At 39.1% G+C, this 23,213-nt stretch overlaps 1 protein-coding gene across 1 annotated transcript in view; it reads left to right on the plus strand.

Annotated features, from left to right (window-relative positions):
• The window catches only part of LOC138697038 (streptococcal hemagglutinin-like), a 76,209-nt gene that overhangs the window by 38,553 nt on the left and 14,443 nt on the right, over nt 1-23,213 (plus strand). Inside the window, exon 2 of the mRNA XM_069822631.1 lies at nt 14,897-18,370. Coding sequence (XP_069678732.1) covers nt 14,956-18,261 — 3,306 coding nt within the window. The 5' untranslated portion in view covers nt 14,897-14,955 and the 3' untranslated portion in view covers nt 18,262-18,370. The remainder of the gene's footprint in view (nt 1-14,896; nt 18,371-23,213) is intronic.

The following is a 23,213-nucleotide window of genomic DNA, read 5'->3' on the forward strand; positions in this document are numbered from 1 at the left end:
ATAATCTATTATACATAACTTTCTCAAACACTTTTGAAAATGTTGTTAATAATGATATGGGTCTGTAATTAGCAATAGTACATTTATCTCCCTTTTTGTATATTGGTTTTACTATTGAATATTTGAGTCTTTCTGGAAAAATACCACATTGCATTGACAAATTGCATAGATAGCTTAACGGAGGTGATAATATTTCAGAACAAGCTTTCAGAACTTTACTTGGAATTTCATCATATCCAGAGGAATATTTTGTTTTTAGTTGTTTTATCACATGCATGATTTCTGCTGCGGTAGTGGGAATAAATTTGAGACCTAAAAACTCAGTGTTAAATGCATCAGTTAGGTAACCAAGTGCAGGATCTTCTCCACAATCTTGAAAGTTGAAGTTCTGAATAATATTTATATAGAAGTCGTTAAAATGATTTGCAATTGATTTTGGGTTATCTATTTTACTATCATTGATTTTAATGCAAGTAATATTTTCACTCTTTGAATATCGATTAGTTTCATTTTTAATAATATCCCAAATAGTTTTAATCTTATTATCTGAATTTTGTATTTTTTCATTCTGATACATTTTCTTTGCATCTTTTATAACTTTTGTCAAAGTTTTACAGTAATTCTTGTAGTAATTAAGAACATGAGGATCATCACTATTCCTACTCATTAAATATAGATTCCTTTTCCTAGCACATGATATTTTAATTCCCTGAGTTATCCACATGTTTTTACTTTTACATTTTTTCACCACCTTGACTGCAAAACATTCATTGAAATAATTCGTAAATGTAGTGAAAAATGCATTAAATTTAGTATTAATATCAATGGTATCGGTACTATATACATTTTCCCAAGATTCATTTTGTAGACAGGTATTTAAATGATGAAGAGATTCAGCATTTATAATCCTTTTTTTTTATTTTTAGATTAACACTTTGGAATTTTTTACTCATATTGAAAACACTTAGAATTTGTGCATCGTGATCAGACAGGCCATTTACTAATGGTACTTTAATGTTATGTTGTAGTTATATATTAGGAATATGTTGATTTTCTAAGTGCTGAAGGAAAATATCGGCTATGAAGCCTGACATTGAATCTCCCAAAGCTAAACCTTTTGTTTGTTTGTACATTTTATTATCGAAAGTAAAATCATTTTGATATAAAGAAATGTGTAATATATTTTCAATTTGTTTTACTGTATTAGGATTAATGTTTAATCCTTGTAATTATGTAACTACTATTTGAATGGTTTCATCTATGTGAATGTTCATGTAAAGATTTTCTATGTCCAAGGAAATAATTTTATCATGTTTATTGTCTTTTAACATACCTAGCTGTTGAATAAGTTGTTGAGAATTCAGAAGTGTATATTTATATTATGTTGGAAGTGTGTGTGTGTGTGTGTTTTTTAAATCGTAACAGGAATTTATTAATTTTGTGATTAGATGTATTGTGTCCTCTGGTTATTGCTTTAATGTGTTCTTTGTATCGAGTTTGGAATGATATGCCTCTCTGTATAATGTAGAAACTGTCGCAACTATTGCATGTGAGTTTGTATACACCTGTGTAGTTGTATCTATTTGTTTGTGTTGTTTGTGTGTTGAGATGTCTTTGTAGTGTGTTTTCTGTTCTGTATGCTATGTTGTATTTCTGTTTTCTGAATGAGGATGCGATCTTGAATGTGTTTTTGTTTTCGTATGTTAGTGTGATGTATTTCTTGTGTTTGTGTTTGTTTTGTGTGTTTGTTGAGTTTTTGTTTTGTCTTCCTTATGATGTTGTCTATTATGTTTGGGTTGTAACCATTTTCTTGTGCTATGTATTATCGAAGCTATTTCTAAACCACTTGCCTTTATATTTAATTTGTGCACATCTCAAAATGTATTTCCCTCAGCCCTAGAACATGATGTGGTGATACCAATTCACAAGTCTGGTGACAAATACAATCTTAATAATTACAGACCCATTTCACTATTACCCAATCTCTCTAAAGTATTTGAAAAATGTATAAAGGCACGGTTAATACAATTTTTAGAAAAAAAAAAACTACTAATTGATGATCAATTTGGTTTCAGAAAAAATTTGTGGACTGATGATGCTATTAAGACAGTTACTTCAAAAATAATTCAACAATTTGATGTAGGAAATAAATGTCTAGGAATTTTTCGAGACTTACAAGAAGTTTTCAATGCAGTCAATCATAATATACTTTTGAATAAAATAGATAGATTGGGAATTAATGGATTGGCTTTAAAATTATGTAAATCTTACTTAAGTAACAGAACTCAATCAATGATCACCTTAGTGAATCACGTAACATTTGTATAGATGTATCTCAGAGGACGATTTTAGATCCTGTTTTGTTTTTAATATATATCAACGATTTACTTAAAATTGGCATTTAGAAATATTCTGGTACTCTGTAATCTTATGCTGATGAGACTGTGGTTATATTTAGCAGTTCGAGTTGGAATGAAACTTATCAAAACTCTAACATTGGTATTAACATTATTAAAGAATGGCTGGATGCTCACTTACTTTCTTTGAACGTTTCTAAAACAAAATTAATAATATTTTCATTAACATCACATGCCCTTGATCAACTAAAAATAAATAATAATAGAAGTATAACAATACACGACTGTAACGTACCTACTTGCTCATGTTACGCTTTGAATATATCCTCACAAGTTAAATATTCAGGTATCATTATTGACCAACATTTAAAATGGGGCAAGCATATCTCATTTCTGTGTATCAGATTGCGTAAAACAATCCACAAATTTTCCATTCTATGTTATTATTTACCTATTTATGTTCTGTGTACTGTGTACGTAGCTCTGTTTCAATCAATAATTCAGTAGCTATGGTAGGCCTATATTAGGTTGGGGAGGAATGGAAAAATCGACTATTCACCCTTTAAATTTGCTCCAAAAAAAGGGAATTATCAAAATTTGTCCATATAAACCTTATGATCACACAACGAAATTAATTTTTCAGAAATTTGGTACATCAAATCTAGAACAAATTTATAAACAAATATTGTTCATTTACTTCCATAAAAATAACAATAAATTTAAATTTGATCCTCATGAATACTGTACGAGACAAAACCACAGTTTCTTTCTAAACACCCCCAAATGTCACACAACTGCTGGATTAAAACACAGCAGAAATTTTTTACCCCTTAACATATATAATGCATTAATTAGAGCTTACCCTGAACTAAGTACATTAAACACACATAGATTTAGGAAACAAATTAGATCAATTATTTAATTGTTTTGCCTTTCCTTAAGCCATATGAGTTTAAAATTGTAATCTAATACTCATATACTTTGTATTTTGTATATTTGTATATGTCATTACATGGCCTGTATTTTACTAGATATTAATATTATTGTGCTGAATTAACACCCTTCAATTCTATATAAGTAGACTGAACTATGCCCAGGCACGAGCTTCTGCTCTTTCGGGATGCAATGACTAAATGCAGTGTAAACCTTGTGTATTAAGTAAAAAAATTAGAATAAAAATCCATATTCCCACAACATTTATAAATTGAGGTTTTTAGTCGATCATTTAATAAACACACCTCTTAATAAACAAGCCTACTTAACAGAATACAAATACATAATACAATTAGTTAGTGAGAATGGTTTTAATAAGAAAAGATTCAGAACTTTATCCACAACAGAATTACAACTTTACAACCTATACAATCCAATAAAGTCAAATCCTTGTACTCTATAACTTATATATAGGGAGAATTAATAATCAAATATCTGCCTTTTCAAAAAAGAAAATATAAACATTACTTATAAAATCAACAATATATTAAGCAGTATAATCCCCAATAAAATCAGGAACACTAACAAACATTTACATAATGGAGTTTATCACTTAAATTGTACCGGTACTAACTGCAATATGAAATACATCGGCCAAACAAAAAGGAATTTTCATACTAGATACAAGGAACATGAATCCAATTTCATTAACAATAGAAATAAATCAAAATTTGACACTCAATTAACACAGATCATGGACTTAATGGTATTCACAACACATTGCAAATCTTAAAAACAGTAAATGGTCCATATTTAATTAATATAGCTGAGGAATACTTCATAGCCAGGAATTATAATGAAAACATACAATTGCTAAATGAACAAATCCCTAATTTTCAAAATCCCCTATATCACATTACCATATAACCATTTATAGAGCAGTTTTGTGTGGCTTCTCGATAAAACTTCCCTCTCCCTTCCTACTCACATTCCACACAGCGTACACGATATTATATATATATATATATATATATATATATATATATACATATATCGTGTAGGGAGGCAAAGGCTAATTGGGATTTCCTGGTCTCTGATCGGGTCAAAAACCCTGATGGAACTGATATTTAACCCTTGTGGAGAATTTCGGTGAAGTCTAGAGGGCCTAATTAGTCAAATCCACTCTCCTCACCTTCACGCTGGGGCCCCTTGGGATCTTAAGATGCGAAAGAGAGAGTGGTATGCGGATAGCAATGGGAGGCTACCGCATATATATAAATCCCAAGAAGATAGTTTATGATACGATAAAAATGCCATGATGAGTCTTTCACTGGTAAAAAATTCCGGACGTTAACTATCCCCCCAATCGCATGTCCGGGTGGGGGATACTGGGGAAGGACATGTCATGACGAAATCCAACGGAGAGAAGAAAAGAAAATGGACAAGAAAGACAAGAAGATGAACAAGATGGACAAGAAGACCGACTTCAACGTGGTATGTGAAGACTCCGCCTGTACCAGCTGGACATGATACAACTGGCAAGCCGGCAAAGCTGATGAAGGTACACGCTGCCCCCCAGAGCACGAGCTGCGACTACTTTTTTAAACCGAGCAGCCAGTACACCGAGTTCGAGGAGGAGGTTTGGGAAGAGGAGTGCAATTATCTGAAATTACTGCAGTGTTATCTTTTTTTTTCCAATTCTATGACGAGACAGAGTTGAAGGAAGCCACGGATGACTATAAAAATATCCCCATCCGGAAGGCCACACCATCCATGCCAAAACTCATGGCAGCTCGCATGACAGCACCATCATTGGAACACCAACCAGCAGAAGAAGAAGAAGAAGAAGAAGAAGAAGAAGAAGCTGAGGAACGAATAACGAAGATTGGCTGCTGGTCCTTTTTAAGAAATGTATTTCGTAAACTTCGTCTTTTTAGGCGGTTCTCGAAAGCCAAGGCAGCTCCCATGCCAGCTCCCATAACCCCATGCCACATCCCATACCACTCATGCCAGCTTCCATATCACCCATGCCAGCTGTCACACCACTCTCAGCAATTATCTTCACAACATTCTATCTACATCCCAAAAATTCTCCCATGCCAGATCCCAGGCCAACTGGCCACCTCTATATCATGCCAGATCGTATTCCACCACACGTGCCGGATCGCCTGCAATATCACGTGCCAGATCCCATGCCCGGCCCAATTCCAAAACGCTTCTCTGCTCATATACCAGATTCCTTGCCAGGTCCCATATTAGCTCCCATTCAAGCTGCTACTGCTAGAGCCCATGCTAGCTCCCATGTCACCGATGCTAGTTCGCATGACAGCTTCCATGCCAGATCCCTTACAAGGTCTCATGCGAGCTCCCATGCGAAATCCCTTGCCAGATGCCATGCCAGCACAACCGTGCCAGCTCCCACGTCAGATTCTTTACCAGCTCCCATGCCAGATTCCTTGCAATCTCCTATGCGAGATCCCATGCAACTTCTGATTTCCGTCTCTCTTGCCAGTGATCCCAAGGTAGATCCCTTATCAGCTCACACGTCAGATACCATACTAGGTCACATTGCCAGTTCCCATGCCAGCGATCCCATGGCAGTTCCCACACCTGATTCCATGCCACGTCCCATTACCCGCTCCCATGCCAGGTATATTGCGAGGCCCCTTGCCAGATCCCTTTCAAAGTCTCATGCCAGCGATTCCTTGTCAGCTACCATGCTAGATTCCATGTCAGCTCCGATTGCCAGCTTCCATGCCAGATCCCATGTTAGATCGCATGCTAGATCGCATGCCAGATCCCTTGCCAGATGCCATACCAGCAATCCGTTGCGAACTCCAATGGCAGCTCCCATACGAGATGCCATAGTGGCTTCCATTGCCAGCTACCATGCTAGCTCTCATCCCCGATCCCTTACAAGGTCCCATAACAGCGGACTCATGCGAGCTCCCATTGCCATATTTCTTGCCTGCGCAACCTTGTTATATCCCATTCCAGATTCCATGCCAGGTCCCATACCAATTTCCATATCTATTGTCTCCGCCCCAAGCCTGATTCCTTGCCACTTCCCAAACCAGATCCCATATTAGCTCCCATTCAACTTGCTACTGCTAGATCCCATGCTAGCTCCCATGTCATCGATGCCAGTTCGCATGACAGCTTCCATGCCAGATCCCTTATAATGTCTCATGCGAGCTCCCATGCGAAAAACCTCGCCAGATGCCATGCCAGCACATCCGTGCCAGCTCCCATGTCAGATTCCTTGCCTGATCCGATGCCAGATTCCTTGCAATCTCCTATGCCAGATTCTTTTCAAGTTCTGATTTCCGTCTCTCTTGCCAGTGATCCCAAGGTAGATACCTTATCAGCTCACACGTCAGATCTCATACTAGTTCCCATTGCCAGTTCCCACGCCAGCGATCCCATTGCAGTTCCGATGCCTGATTCCATGCCACGTCCCACTACCCGCTCCTATACCAGATATATTTCAAAGCCCCATGCCAGATCCCTTTCAAAGTCTTGTGCCAGAGATTCTATGTCAGCTACCATGCTAGATCCCTTGTCAGCTCCCATTGCCAGCTTCCATGCCAGATCCCATGTTAGATCGTATGCTAGATCGCATGACAGATCCCTTGCCAGATGCCATGCCAGCGATCCGTTGAGAACTCCAATGGCAGCTCCCATCCGAAATGCAATAGTGGCTTCCATTGCCAGCTACCATGCTAGATCCTATCCCAGAACCCTTACAATATCCCATACCAGCCTTCTCATGCGAGCTCCCATTGCCATAATCCTTGCCTGTGGTCCCATGCTAGATCCCATTCCAGATTTCTTGTCAGGTCTCATACAAACTGAAATATCTCTTGTCTGCGCTCCCATGCCAGATTCGTTGCCAGCTCCCAAACCAAATCCCATATTAGCTCTCATTCAAGCTGCTACTGCTAGATCCCATGCTAGCTCCCATGTCACCGGTGCTAGTTCGCATGACAGCTTTCATGGCAGATCCCTTACAAGGTCTCATGCGAATTCCCATGCGAAATCCCTTGCCAGATGCCATGCCACCACACCCTTGCCAGCAACCATGTCAGATTCATTGCCAGCTCCAATGACAGATTCCTTGCAATCTCCTTTGCGAGATCCCATGCAAGTTCTGATTTCCGTCTCTTGCCAGTGATCCCAGGGTAGATCCATTATCAGCTTCCATGTCAGATCCCATACTAGCTAACATAGCCAGTTCCAATGCCAGCGACACCATGGCAGTTCCCATGCCTGATTCCATGCCATGTCCCATTACCCGCTCCCATGCCAGATCCCTTGCAAAGTCTCATGCGAGCTCTCATGCCAGCGATTTCATGTCAGCTACCATGCTAGATCCCATGTCAGCTCCCATTGCCAGCTTCCATGCCATATCCCATGTTAGATCGCATGCCAGATCCCATGCTAAATCGCATGCCACAAGCATTGCCAACGATCCTATGCGACCTCCCATGGCAGCTCTTATCCGAGATGCCATACCAGCTTCCATTGCCTGCTCCCATGCTAGCTCCCATCCCAGATCCCTTACAAGATCCTATACCAGCGGTCCCTTGCGGGCTCCTATTGCCATATCCGTTGCCTGCGCTCCCATGCTAGATTCCATTCCAGATTCCTTGCCAGGTCCCATACCAGATCCTATTTCCTGTTGCCATGCGAGATCCCATGCCAGAGCTGCAATGCTATATCTCATATTAACTCCCATGCCAGTTTCCTTGTTAAATCCCATGGTAGCTCCCATTGCTGGATGCTATGCCATATCCCTTACAACGTTTCATGCGAAATCCTTTTGCAGATGCCATGCCAGCACACGCGTGTCAGCTCCCATGTCAGATTCCTTGCCAGCTCCCATGCCAGATTCCTTTCAATCTCCTCTGCGAGATCCCATGCAAGCTCTCATTTCCGGCTCTCTTGCCAGTTATCTCATGGTAGATCCCTTATTATCTCCCACGTCAGATCCCATACCAGTTCCCATTGCCAGTTTCCATACCTTATACGATGCCAGCGATCCCATGGGAGTTCTCATGCCTGATTCCATGCAACGTTCCATTACCCGCTCCTGTGGCAGATATATTGCGAGTCTCCATGCCAGATCCCGTGCAAAGTCTCATGCGATCTCTCATGCCAGCGATTCCATGTCAAATACCATGCTAGCTCCCATTGCAAGCTTCTATGCCAGATCCCATGCTAGATCGCATGCCAGATCTCATGCTACATCGCATGTCAGATACCTTGCCAGATGCCATGCCAGCGATCCCATGCGAAATCCCATAGCAGCTCCCATCCGAGATGCAATACCAGTTTCTATTCCCAGCTCCCATGCCTGCCCCCATTCCAGATCCCTCGCAAGATTCCAAGCCAACGCTCCGATGCGAGCTCTCATTGCCATATCCCTGGAATGGGCTCCCATGCTAGAAACCATTCACGATTCCTTGCCAGGTCCCATACCAGATCCCCATTGCCAGCTCCCATGCGAGATCCCATGCCAGCGCTGAAATGCTACGTCTCATATTAGCTACCATGCCAGTTTCCTTGTTAAATCCAATGTTAGCATCCATTGCTAGATCCCATGCCATATCCCTTACAAGGTTTCATGCGAAATCCCTTTGCAGATGCCATGCCAGCACACTCGTGCCAGTTTCCATGTCGGATTCCTTGCCAGATCCCATGCCAGATTCCTTGCAGTCTCCCATGCGAGATCCCATGCAAGCTCTCAGTTACGTCTCTCTTGCCAGTGATCCCATGATAGATGCCTTATCAGCTCCCTCGTCAGATCCCATACCATCTCCCATTGCCAGTTCCCATGCCTTAACCCATGCCATCGATTCCATGGCAGTTCCCATGCCTGATTCCATACCACATCCCATTAGCCGCTCCCATGCCAGATATATTGCGAGTCCCCATGCCAGATCCCTTGCAAGGTCTCATGTGGGCTCTAATGCCAGCGATTCCATGTCAGGTACAATGCCATATCCCATGTGAGCTCCCATTACCAGCTTCCATGCCGGATCCCATGTTATATCGCATGCCAGATCCCATGCTATATCGAATGCCAGATCCCTTGCCAGATGCCATGCCAGCGATCCCATGCGAACTCTCATGATAGCTTCCATCCAATATGCCATACCAGCTTCCATTGCCAGCTCCCAATGCTAGCACCCATGCAAGGTTCCTTGCAAGATCCCGTGCCAGTGCTCTCGTGCGCGCTCCCATTCCCATATCCTTTGCTTGCGCTCCTGTGCTAGTTCCCATTCCAGTTTCATTGCTAGATCCCGTACCATATCCCATTTGCAGCTCCCATGCTACCGCTCCCATGCTAGATCCCATATTAGCTCCCATGCCAGTTTCCTTCTTAACTCCAATGTCAACGCGTATTGCCAGCTCCCATGCGAGATCCCATGCCATTGCTGCAATGATATATTTCATATTATCTTCCATACCAGTTTCCTTCTTAAATCCCATGCTAGCTCCCATTGCTGGATCCTATGCCATAACCCTTACAAGGTTTTTATGCGAGCTCCCATGCGAAATCCCTTGCAGATGCCATGCCAGCACACCCGTGCCAGCTCTCACGTCAGATTTCTTGCCAGGTCCCATGCCAGATTCCTTGCAATCTACCATGTGAGATTCCATGCAAGCTCTCATTTCCGACTCTCTTGCCAGTGATCCCATGGTAGATCCCTTATCAGCTCCCACGTCAGATCCCATACCAGCTCTCATTGCCAGTTTCATACCTTATCCCATGGTAGTTCCCATGCCTGATTTCATGCCACGTCTCATTACCCGCTCCTATGCCAGATATATTGCGAGGCCCCATGCCAGATCCTGTGCAATGTCTCACGCCAGCGATTCCATGTCAGCTACCATGCTAGATCCCATGCCAGATCCATTGGAGACCTACCAGCAGCAGCAGAAGAAGAAGAAGAAGAAGAAGAAGAAGAAGAAGATGAGGAATGTATAACGAAGGCTGGCTGCTGGTCCTTTTTACGACATGTATTTTGTGGATTTCGCCTTTTTAGGCGCAAGTAGATACAATATAAATTTTATATCTCAGAGCCATTTTCAGATAGAGCGCCCTCAGTATGTTCCTAGGTTTCCCTCACCACTTGTTCACAGTTAAGCAAACATTTTTCAAATACTTTATAGTGACGGGGTAATAGTGAAATGGGTCTGTAATTATTAAGATTATATTTGTCACCAGACTTGTGAATTGGTATCACCACATCATGTTTTAGGGCTGAGGGAAATACATTTTGACATATGCACAAATCAAACATAAAGGCAAGTGGTTTAGAAATAGCTTCGATAATAAGTTTCAGGGTATTTGTTGTAATACTACCAATATCAGGAACAACATTATTTTTTAAACTATGTACAATATTAACGATTTCACATTTGTTTACAGGAAACATAAACATAGATGATAAACTTTCATTTTAAATAAGCTTATGGTGATGAGTATTAAATACTTTTCTATATTAGATGTGATGTCATGACCTACATTAGTAAAATAATCGTTAAATTCGTTTGCAATAGTTTTCTTATTTTCAATTATATTCCATTTCGACTTTTAATTGCCTTTAAATTAGTATTTTTATTACATTGGGTGTCAGTAGCTTCGTTTATGGTCTGCCAAAATTGCTGTGGATTATTTTTATTTTTGCAAAATATTTCAGAATAATATTTGATTCTCCGATTTCTTATTACATTAGTGAGAATATTTTTATATTTTCTGTAATAATTTAATAAAACGATGTTTTATGGGTCACATTTAACTTGCTTAGCAAACTTATCTCTAGATCGTATTGATTTAACAATACCTGTGGTAATCCAAGGTTCAATATTTTTGTACTTACTTGAGAATTTGAGAGGGACATGATTAGAATATTTGCAAATAAGGTTACGAAGTATTTTATAAAAATTATCGAAACATGTATCGGCGTCTTCATTGTAGAATATAGATTCCCAAGTCATATTATTAGTATGAGATAGGCTTTTATAGTTTATAATTTCTTATAATTGTTCCAAGGTTCAGTGGCTTCTCTGCTAATATTTCTATTACTGATTGACAAAAATGCAAAAGTCATTGAATCCTCTAGAATCAAAACCACTAAAGACCATTTTGTTCAGAACTTAGTTATGTCCACATTTTGCTTGCTAAGAATGAATTCTAATGAAGATCGAAGAAGTGAGAGTGGGATTGATTATTTGTTGTGACGTTGGTAGATGGAGACTTGCTGGTGTTGACTGAACACAAAGACCGGTAGACAATGCGTGTGCATTGTGTGCGACTCAAATGATGACGAAAGGGTGTATGTTATATCTTGCATATTTACTCTCAAGTAATTGATATTAATCGTTGTTATTAAATGTTATTAAATTTTAATTTATGCATAATGAAAAAAAATATATATTATATTATATTTTCTTAAAAAAGAATTGTAATGAATTAACTTATATAGTTTGAATTAAAGAAGCCAATAAATTTAAAGCAAATGGTTTGTTAAAAGTCACTGTTAGGTTGAAAATTCCCTGTGTTTGCCATCAGTTATTGTCAATATCCTTTAATTTGTGAAAGTGGATATAGGGGATTTTGAATCTATAGGATTCAATTATAATGAGCTGTTATTGCACTTGCGTAAACTCTAGGTATAAAATTTAAGTTATTTCCAGTTTTTAGGAAAATGTGGTCAAGACATGAATTGGATGATGGACGAGTAATGGAATTTAAGTACGGTAACTTAATAAACACATGTGTGTAAATGAATAAGTGAATAAATGAATGAGTGAATAAATGAACAGTTCATTAAATAAATATATAACGACTAAATATGTGAATAAATAAAGGCATGAATAAATAAATAATTGAATAAATAAATAAATCAGTGATTAATTAAATAAGTGAATAAATAAACAAATAAATATGTGAATAAATAAATAAATGAATGAATAAATAAATAAGTGAATAAATAAATGAATGAATAAATAATTGAGTGAATGAATGAATAAATAAATAAGTGATTAAATAAATGAATGGTTAAATAAATAAATGAGTGATTAAATAAGAGAATAAATAAGTGATTAAATAAATGTGTGGTTAAGTAAATAAATAAGTGAATAAATAAATATATAAATAAGTGAACGAACGAATAAATAAGTGATTAAGTGAATGAATGAATGAATGAATAAAGAAGTGAATAAATAAATATGTGAGTAAATAAATAAGTGAATAAATGAATGAATAAATAAATGTGTGAATGAATGAATGAATTAATAAATGAGTGAATAAATAAATGAATAAATAAGTGATTAAATAAATAAATAAATAAATGAGTGATTAAATAAATAAATACGTTAGTGAACAAATACGTGAATAAGTTATTAAATATATAAATAAGTGAATAAATAAATAAGTGACTAAATAAATAAATGAGTAAATAAATAAATTAATTAATTCGGATTTCTTCGCTTCTGGGTGAAACCTATGAAAATAAGATTTGAAACTTTTAATTTGTGGTTGACTGCTTTTCTGATTTCCAGCTCATACTTTTCTGCTAAAAGTTAATGGGCATCCCACTTTTCTGACGGTCCTTATAATTCGTTTCTGAGGCTCGCCAAAGGCAAGGATAATTCCTATATTCTTCAGTGAACTATACGCTTTTCTAATTAGATCATTTCATCACAATCCCCCATACAGTTAACCTATAAAAAATATTCGACAAGGTAGTCTAAGTACACCGTATCTATACAAATATTCGCAATGAAAACAGTAGCTCCTATGAAAACCTGAAATCAGCTGGTGAAAAAGCAGGTAGTTACCAATGTCTCCCAGTCCCAGAGCAGGAGACTTGCGCATACTTGCCCCAGGCTTGAGCGCACACATTTTATTCCTACCTCTCGCCTTGCACATATCTGCCTAACTGGCAACTCTTGTTGGCCTCTCGTTATTCCTCTGCAGTTGTAAAAGTGGAAACGACGTTTTAACTGGCAACTGTTTGCCTCTCGTTATTCCTGCACAGTTGCAGAAGTGGAAACGCGGCTTTAACCCATCTATAACACACGACAATAAAACATATAACACACGACAATAAAACAGAGTCAGAACAAAAGTCCACGATCTACTGATATGTCCAAAAGTCCTACATACATGATATGACAACAGATGTTAAGTGTGTATAAATGAAATTCACAAAAAAAATTGCCAACTGAGAATAATTAAAACAGAGAAAAAGTGGTTATGGGATTTTTAAGTTAGGTGTGCAGTACAAATTTAATTTCAGTTAAAATTAATAATAGGACGTCAGGATGGCTCGAAATTAACACAGGAGTAAAACAGGATTTTGTCTCTCCCGCCTTATGTTTATAATGCACAAGAATAAAATTCTTCAGGAATAGAGACAAATGCGACAGATAAACAGAAATTTAAAAATAGGTTCATTGATATTTACAGATGACCTAGTTTTAATAGCACCTACTGAAAATGATTTACAATATTTAGTACATAATTTAAATATAATTGCAAAAAAATATAATATGAAAATAAATGCAAAAAAAAAACAAAGTCCTCGTAAAATATGTTTAGAAGGCAAAATTTTAGAACGACTTAATGATTTTAAATATCTATGCTACAAATTAATATTTAATAATGATTTGGATATGAGCAAAATTGTAAAATACTCCAAAACTATGGGAATAATCAACAGGATAATGAAACCTTCAATGGTACTAGAAAATCACTACTTTGTTATGATAGTGAGAAATGGACATTAAGGCGGGTGAATGAAAGCAGAATAACAGTATCGAAATTAGATTTATGCGAAGAACATAATAATATTCAAAATGGAACCATAAACCCAACGACAAAGTATGGAAGAACTCGGTCTGAAATCAGTATTCCATTTCATACACAAATATCAGAACTGGATGTGCCATTTGCGATGTATGAGATCTCACACAATCCCAACAGCTCTATTTCACCGTCAAGAGATCTCTGGGACGTCCCAAAAAGAGCTGGGGAGAAAATTCCTCTTTATTATGAGATCGTAATAGGCCACATGGCCTAATAGACTACTTGTATGGATGATGATGAATCAGGGAAGTAGAGGTGTTTGGGAATGCTTCTTGTTGTGCAGTAACAAAATGGAACAAAAGCATAGTGTGGTTGTTTTTCTTTTTCCACACCCACATTGCATATGCAAGGAATTACCCTCCATCGAGTACAGTTAAGACAAAAATATTATGTGATGACAAATAATTCAGGTTATTATTTTTTACAAAATGTGCTAATTTGGGATTTTATGCCAAAAAAATACTAAAAATATGTTACACTGCATGCTCATTAGTCTATTATATACAAGAATGCCTGAAATATGCAAAAATATGTACAATTAATTAAGAATATTCGTCATTACAGTCGTTCAAAACGTGTATAAAATAATTTTGTATGACTTGCAAATGGACAGTAAAAATATGAAGTCGCATATAATTCCTCGGCCTATTAATATGTCATTCACTGAAATCCACTGAATGCGATGACACATGCTTAACGATCAAGTTTATTTTGCTTGTTGCAGGATTCTCAGAAGCTACGGATGCCTCCATACATCACTTCAGGCTAGCTCCAGTACCACCCATGTCAGATCCCATTCCAGATCCCATGCCAAATCCCATTCCCCAGCCCATGCCAGTTGCCGAGCCAGAACCCATGCCAGGCCTCATGCTAGACCCCTTAGCAGTACCCATGCTTGATCCCATGCAGGCCCCCATGGCAGTTACCATGCCTGATTCCATTCCAGCTCCCTTGCAAGGTCTCATGCCAGATCCCATGGCAGAACCCATTCCACATTCCATACCAGCTCCCATGCGAGATTCCATGTCTTCCCCCATGCAAGATCCCATTGCGAGCTCCCATACCAGACCTCACGCCAGCTCCCATGTTAGATGCAATGCCAACTTGCATGCTACCTCTCATGGTAGGTACCATACCAGTAACCATGCTAGTTCCCATGCCATGATCATTGGAACCCAACCAGGCAAAGATAAGGAAAGTATAACAAAGATTGCCTACTGGTACTCTTCAGGACTTCCTCCTTTTGCCAGTTCCCATGATAGTTCCCATGCCAGCTCCGATGGTAATTCCAATGCGAGATCCCTTGCCAGCGCTCCCAAGCCAGCTCCTATTGCCAGCTCCCATGCGAGACCTGACGCCAGCTCCAATGCGAGATCCTATGCCCAATCCCATGTCAGCGCTTCCATGCAAGATCCCATTGCCAGCTCCCATGCGAGATCTCATACCAGCTCCGATGGTAATTCGCATGCGAGATACCTTGCCAGCGCTCCCATGCCAGCTCCTATTGCCAGCTCCCATGCGACACCTGATGCCAGCTCCAATGCTAGATCCCACGTCAGCGCTCCCAAGCCAGATTCCTTGCCAGCTCGCATTGTTAATTCCCATGCGAAATCCCTTGCCAGCGATCCTATGCCAGCTCCTATTGCCAGCTCCCATGCGACACCTGATGCCAGCTCCAATGCGAGGTCCCGTGTCCAATCCCATGCCAGTGCTCCCATGCGAGATCCCATTAGCAGCTCCCATGCGGGATCCCATACCAGCCCCCATGCCAGCACTCCCTTGCAAGCATACTTGGCCGCTCCCTCGAGAGTTATTGTTAGCTCCCATCCAATACCCCATGCCCGATTGCATGTCAGCACTCCCAAGCCAGATTCCTTGCCAGCTCGCATTGCCAGCTCCGATGGTAATTCCCATGCGAAATCCCTTGCCAGCGCTCCTATGGCAGCTCCTATTGCCAGTTCCCATGCGAAACCTGATGCCAGCTCCAATGCGAGATCCCGTGTCCAATCCCATGCCAGTGCTCCCATGCGAGATCCCATTGGCAGCTCCCATGCGGTATCCTATACCAGCTCCCATGCTAGCACTCATGCTACATCCCATACCAGCACCCATGCCAGCGCTCCCATTGCTAGCTCCCATGCAAGACCCCTTGACCGATCGCATGTCAGCACTCCCAAGCCAGTTTACTTGCCAGCTCGCATTGACAGCTCCGATGGTAATTCCCATGCGAAATCCCTTGCCAGCGCTACTATGCCACCTCCTATTACCAGCTCCCATGCGAGACCTGATGCCAGCTCCAATGCGAGATCCCATGCCCAATCCCATGTCAGCGCTTCCTTGCAAGATCCCATTGGCAGCTCCCGTGCGAGATTTCATACCAGCTCCGATGGTAATTCGCATTCGAGATACCTTGCCAGCGCTCCCATGCCAGCTCCTATTGCCAGCTCCCATGCGACACCTGATGCCAACTCCTATGCGAGATCTCATGTCAGCGCTCCCAAGCCAGATTCCTTGCCAGCTCGCATTGTCAGCTCCGATGGTAATTCCCATGCGAAATCCCTTGCCAGCGATCCTATGCCAGCTCCTATTGCCAGCTTCCATGCGAAACCTGATGCCAGCTCCAATGCGAGATCCCGTGTCCAATCCCATGCCTGTGCTTCCATGCGAGATCCCACTAGCAGCTCCCATGCGGTATCCCATACCAGCTCCCATGCCAGCACTCCCTTGCAAGCATACTTGGCCGCTCCCTCGAGAGTTATTGTTAGCTCCCATCCAATACCCCATGCCCGATTACATTTCAGCACTCCCAAACCAGATTCCTTGCCAGCTCGCATTCCCAGCTCCGATGGTAATTCCCATGCGAAATCCCTTGCCAGCGCTCCTATGGCAGCTCCTATTGCCAGCTCCCATGCGAAACCTGATGCCAGCTCCAATGCGAGATCCCGTGACCAATCCCATGCCAGTGCTCCCATGCGAGATCCCATTGGCAGCTCCCATGCGGGATCCCATACCAGCTCCCATGCTAGCACTCATGCTACATCCCATACCGGCACCCATGCCAGCACTCCCATGCGAGCTCCCATTGTTAGTTCCCATGCAAGACCCATTGACCGATCGTATGTCAGCACTCCCAAGCCAGTTTCCTTGCCAGCTCGCACTGACAGCTCCGATGGTAATTCCCATGCGAAATCCCTTGCCAGCACTCCCATGCCAGCTCCTATTGCCAGCTCCCATGTGCGACCTGATGCCAGCTCCAATGCGACATACCGTGTCCAATCCCATGCCAGTGCTCCCATGCGAAATCCCATTGGCAGCTCCCATGCGGGATCTCATACCAGCCCCCATGCCAGCGCTCCCATGCGAGCTCCCATTTCTAGATCCCATGCAAGATCCCTTGACCGATCTCATTTCAGCACTCCCAAGCCAGTTTCCTTGCCAGCTCGCATTGACAGCTCCGATGGTAATTCCCATGCGAAATCCCTTGCCAGCGCTCCTATGCCAGCTCCTATTACCAGCTCCCACGCGACACCTGATGCCAGCTCCAGTGCGAAATCCCGTGTCCAATCCCATGCCAGTGCTCCCATGCGAGATCCCATTAGTAGCTCCCATGCGGGATCCCATGGTAGCGCTCATGCTACATCCCATACCAGCCCCCATGCCAGCGCTCCCATGCGAGCTCCCATTGCTAGGTACCATGCAAGAAGGTATGCTAGATATCGTGCGAGATTGTTTGTCAGATCACATCTCAGCAGCATTCCAGAAGAAGATGAGGAAAGTATAACGAAGATTGGCCCGGAAGAAGATGAGGAAAGCATAACGAAGATTGCCCAATCCCATGCCAGCGCTCCCATGCGAGATCCCATTGCCAGCTCCCAAGTGAGTTCCCATGCTACCGCTCATGCTACATCCCATACCAGCCCCCATGCCAGCGCTCCCATTGCTAGCTCCCATGCAAGAAGGCATGCTAGATATCTTGCGAGATTGCTTGTCAGATCACATCTCAGCAGCATTCCAGAAGAAGATGAGGAGAGTATAACGAAAATTGGCCCAGAAGAAGATGAGGAAAGTATAACGAATATTGGCCCATAAGAAGATGAGGAAAGTATAACGAAGATTGGCCCTGAAGAAGATGAGGAAAATATACCGAAGATTGGCTGCTGGTCCTTCTTAAGACGTGTATTTGGGCGTCTTTTTAGGCGTAAGTAGATATAAATTTTATATCTCAGAGGCATTTTCAGATAGATCACCTTCGGCATGTTCCTATGTTTTTTCTCACCATTTGTTCAGAATTAAGCAATTCTGTTACAGTAATAGTACCTACATTATGCACACTTCTTAATGTTACCAACAATGAAAACTTTCATTTTGTTTAAAATTAAAAAGAGAAGAATATTATTCCATCATATTACTTATTTTTAATGTAAATTGTACAGTTATCAGTTTACATTATATTATTAAACATTTTAACGTGTTCACCATACAGTATGGCATCTTCAGACATGGGTTAGAGATGTCTTATGAAAAACAACATATTGCAATACAAAATGTGAAGAAAATACATGTTAAAGTGTAATTTATGAATGTCAAGATTAAAATATTAGAAACAGTGAAACACATGAGCATATCTGTACAATCGAAATTTTATGACTATGCATATTTATATTTAATTGAACTAATGATGTTAAATATGTTGAAGTGTGTGTGCGTAAATGGTACTAATCAAATAGTTATATTAAAAAAAAAATGACATAAGGAAAACTTGTACAAGATGTAGTAATTATGAGATGGTATTAACATACATCAACTTATTAAATATGCATGTTTTACAAATATATATAAAAACAACAATAATATTATTTGAAAAACATGTGATTATATTGTGATGTGAGTGCTATGAGCAATGAAAAAATGTATTTAAATAGGGTAAGTTGTGATTAACAGTTAATTAAAAGAGATCATACATATTGTATACGAATATGTATTGTATAATTCAATTTTGTTACCATTTTTTTGCAATATGGTGTATTATAATGGAGATCAACATAATGTATTTACATGCATGTGATATGCCTATTTCATTCTTTATGTAATTTGATGTACAAATATATATGCTGAGGTATGTTTAATGTGAATTGAATAGCCTGTAATATAGATTATAAAGTATTGTTTAATATGTCATTACACAAATGGATGAATGCACTATATTATCAAATATCAAATATTTAGTTGAACTCGATACATTATTTACATACATTGAAGATATTTAGAATTTGCCAGTTATTATTATGAGGTGCTTGAAGCTTAGTGAGACTGTTCAAATGTAAAGTTGAAGATGTACACACAAACTTACAACAAGGAGTTAATTATGTTGAAGTATTTGATATTGATGTATAACATCGTTGAAATTGTAACTTTGCTATGTATTGTATATAACAATGTGTTTCACGATGTATTTTAAAAGTATAAAATTAACACTTTCATAATTCTACACATTATATCCATAACTGGATCGAAGAAGATGTATGTGTACTCCTCACAGAAGTTGATGTAAGTTATGCAGTGTCGAATTGGGTGGGTGGCAATGTATAGAAGGATGTTATTACGATGTAAGATACGTAATTGTTCCTTTCTGAATATCAATACCTGCAACCTGTAGTGATCACAAGATACACTTGATTTAAACCAGAAATTCTTATCCTGTCGGATTTCCTTTTAGCCCATCACTCTCGGCATTTTTCTTGCACATACTGTGAGTTTTGTGTTGTGTCCATAGACACATATATAAGTTACATGCAAACAGAAAAAGGAAAAATTTTGAACAGAGGCAAAACCTACATAAAGTATAAACAATTTCTAAAATGTATATAATAACTTTTGGTTTCATTTTGTGTATTCCCTTTCTGTATGTAATGTAAACTTTGTAATATAAAAGAAGAAAAGAAGAAGATTCTTGTATGGAATAATAAAGAAGGCCATGTGCAAAGAAGGGGACGAAGAGGGCCATGCTGATTTGCTAATAATCTTCAGCATGTTTATATTTTCATGTCTCTGTTCTTTTACTTTGTGTTAGTTCTCCACAATTCCATTGTGCTATTTTCAGGACATCGTCCCTAGAAGGATGGTTTCTATGCTTCATATTGTTGGTTGCCATTTCCTGCAGGCATGGTAAACTACTTAGCCGCTCTTTTTGCGTTTCCAGGGTACACCACGAGGAGCTGAGTTTACCATTGCACCACATTATCATAGCTAAATATAAACTCTAAAGCCCTGCATTAAATAAATTAATAAAAAATATTTTCATTTCAATAAAAATGGGATATTAATTATAATTTTCTTGAATGTTATATGCAATACAGTGCCCTTCTTAAAAAAAATCATGATGTGTAAATATTATATGGAACTAATGAAAAAACTAAACTGTTTAAGAAATAGTGTGTACTATGTGAAGTTAAGATGTGATGATGTACTTACATAATGAAGATATGTGTGTGATGCCTGTGTCAGTGGCGTATACTGGTTTAAGGGCCTGGGCTACCACTGACCCTATTATTACACAAAATATATTTTAAAGTCCCTATAATAAAATTCCTTACCTATTTATATATGAATTTCAGACGTCTTGATTGGGACGAAAATACTTTGATGACTTCGTCATTGAAATTACAGTTGGGCCGCTTGCAAAGTTACTGTAGAAATGACTTTTCAATGGATATTAGTGCCAAGCCGGATAAACGTTCTTGTGTATGAGTTGATCTACAGTAGGATTTTATTCTCTTCAACGCAGAAAATGTTCTTTCTACTGATGCTGACGTAGCTGGTATTGTCACAATTAATGTTGCCAATTTAAGGACTTCAGGAATAACTTGGTTCAGCTGGTTTTCATATATGGCAGATAATATTTCATGGATAGGTTTGTTCGAAAAATCAAAGACCTCTGCTGAATATATTACACTTAATTCATTTTTCAAACGTACTTGATCAAAGTGACTGTTATAGGACTGAAATAATTTGTTTAGTGCCTCATTCGGGAAGTTTTCTCTATAAGCAGAAAATTTTTGAGAATCTAGAAGATATGTGAACTGAAGCTTTCCATAATCAGAAAATCTGTCAGTAATTTCCATGTGCATACGATCTAGTATGCTGTAGTACAGCTGCCTGTATTTCAATTCATCATCTCCTTTTCTTCGCTTTAATGGTGGTTCCATTATATTGGCTGAAGAATTTTCATTTTCCATATTACTGCATATGGACGGAAACCCACTACGTCTGAACTCGGATATAGTATTTTTTTTTTTTTAACTTTGATACCTCTTGCAAGCAGTATGCTATGTCTAGACTTTTTGTCTGAAGAATATTGTAGAGCACATCTGTATGTGCGAACAGTCTAGCATAGACTTCAAGAAGAAATATATTCTGAAACTGTGTGAAAAAATACAAATATCCTTGAGCCTGCACAATTACATCATCAACCCAGTTTTCTTTAGAGTCATTACAAATGATATTTTTAAAGAAAGCAGTCAGTTGTTCTCTGTATTACTTTACTGTATTTACAAGCCGAGATGTAAAATTGCATCTAGTTGGTGCTACTTTTGGGAGTTTCTTTTTCATAAATTCTTGAGTTTTTCTGATCTTTTAGGAGATGATGAGAAAAATGCAGCTAAACCCGACAGTGTTTTGAAAAAAAAAATGCGGCATTCTGGAATGGATGAAGTAGTTTGTTGCAAAACTAAATTGAGAACATGGCTGTAACAATGGACAAATAGTGCTTGAGGATACTTTCCTTGAACTTTTGTTTTTAAGCCATTCATATTTACCGCCATAACTGAAGCACTATCGTATGTCTGTGCAATTAACTTATTGCCGACATTGTATTCTGCTATAACACCTTCCACATGCTGAAACCAAGCAGCAGCAGTTTTGCCCGAACTGACATTTGTGAATCCTATAAACCGTTCTTGAACATTGGCAGTACTATCGACGTATCTTAAAACAGTGGACAATTGACTCTGATTAGAGCAGTCACTTGTTTCATCAACAACAATGGCCGCAAAAGGTGCTTCTTCTATTTCAGATTTTATGTTCTTTATCATAACCCCACTTATAGCAAATATTAAGTCATTATGAATTGCGGGAGAAGTACCACGAAATACTGTTGAACTCTCAAGATGATTGGCCAGTAAATGGTCAAATTCACTTAAGGAACTTAAATATTCAATATAATTTCCTCTATTGTCTGATTCCACACTCTCATTATGATCCCGAAAAGCCAATTCTTGTTTTCCTAGAAAGCAGACTGCGTTAATAAGATGCAGTAAAATCTCCCGATTTTTTTTCCACAGGAGCATTGTGTTGGTTGATATGTAGAGCTTTTTGCTTATCTAGCTGTAAATCAATTCTTGTCTTCCCAAAGTTTGCAAAGTTCATGCTACTACAAATATGAGCTTTTGATTTGTCGTGTTTTAGGATTGCCGTTCGAAGGGAGTTGATATTAGAAAACCCTCTTTTGACCACACATTAGTTTCGCGGCTAAATAACAAACATGGCCAGCAAAATAGTTTAGACAGTTTAGAACTACCACACAACCAATTCCACTTACCATATGATGTTGAAGTGAAATGCCGTGTGTACTCACGCTGTTTTCCTTTTACGTCCGTGGACAAATTTAACTCAGGAGTTGGTCTTTCCATTTTCACAATTTCAACTTCCTCGTTGTATGTACGACGGTTAAAAGTCACTTTTAATAAACCTTCTATTACACAGTCATTTTCAACACAGTATGTACGACGGTTAAAAGTCACTTTTAATAAACCTTCTATTACACAGTCATTTTCAACACAAACCTCTCCAGAAACTTGTTCTGCCATATTTTTCACAATATCACTTAATTGGGAAATTAAAAACTTAATAATTCACAATTAATATAACTCTTAGACACTCGAACAAATCACAAATTTAAAATACTGCACTGCAAGAACACAATTACATTCATGAGCTAGCGTGCTAAGCATACTGTTGCTTCGCGCCTGCGAAGAAACCGATCA

Source organism: Periplaneta americana, chromosome 3 (assembly GCF_040183065.1).
Source record: "Periplaneta americana isolate PAMFEO1 chromosome 3, P.americana_PAMFEO1_priV1, whole genome shotgun sequence".
Classification (NCBI taxonomy): domain Eukaryota; kingdom Metazoa; phylum Arthropoda; class Insecta; order Blattodea; family Blattidae; genus Periplaneta; species Periplaneta americana.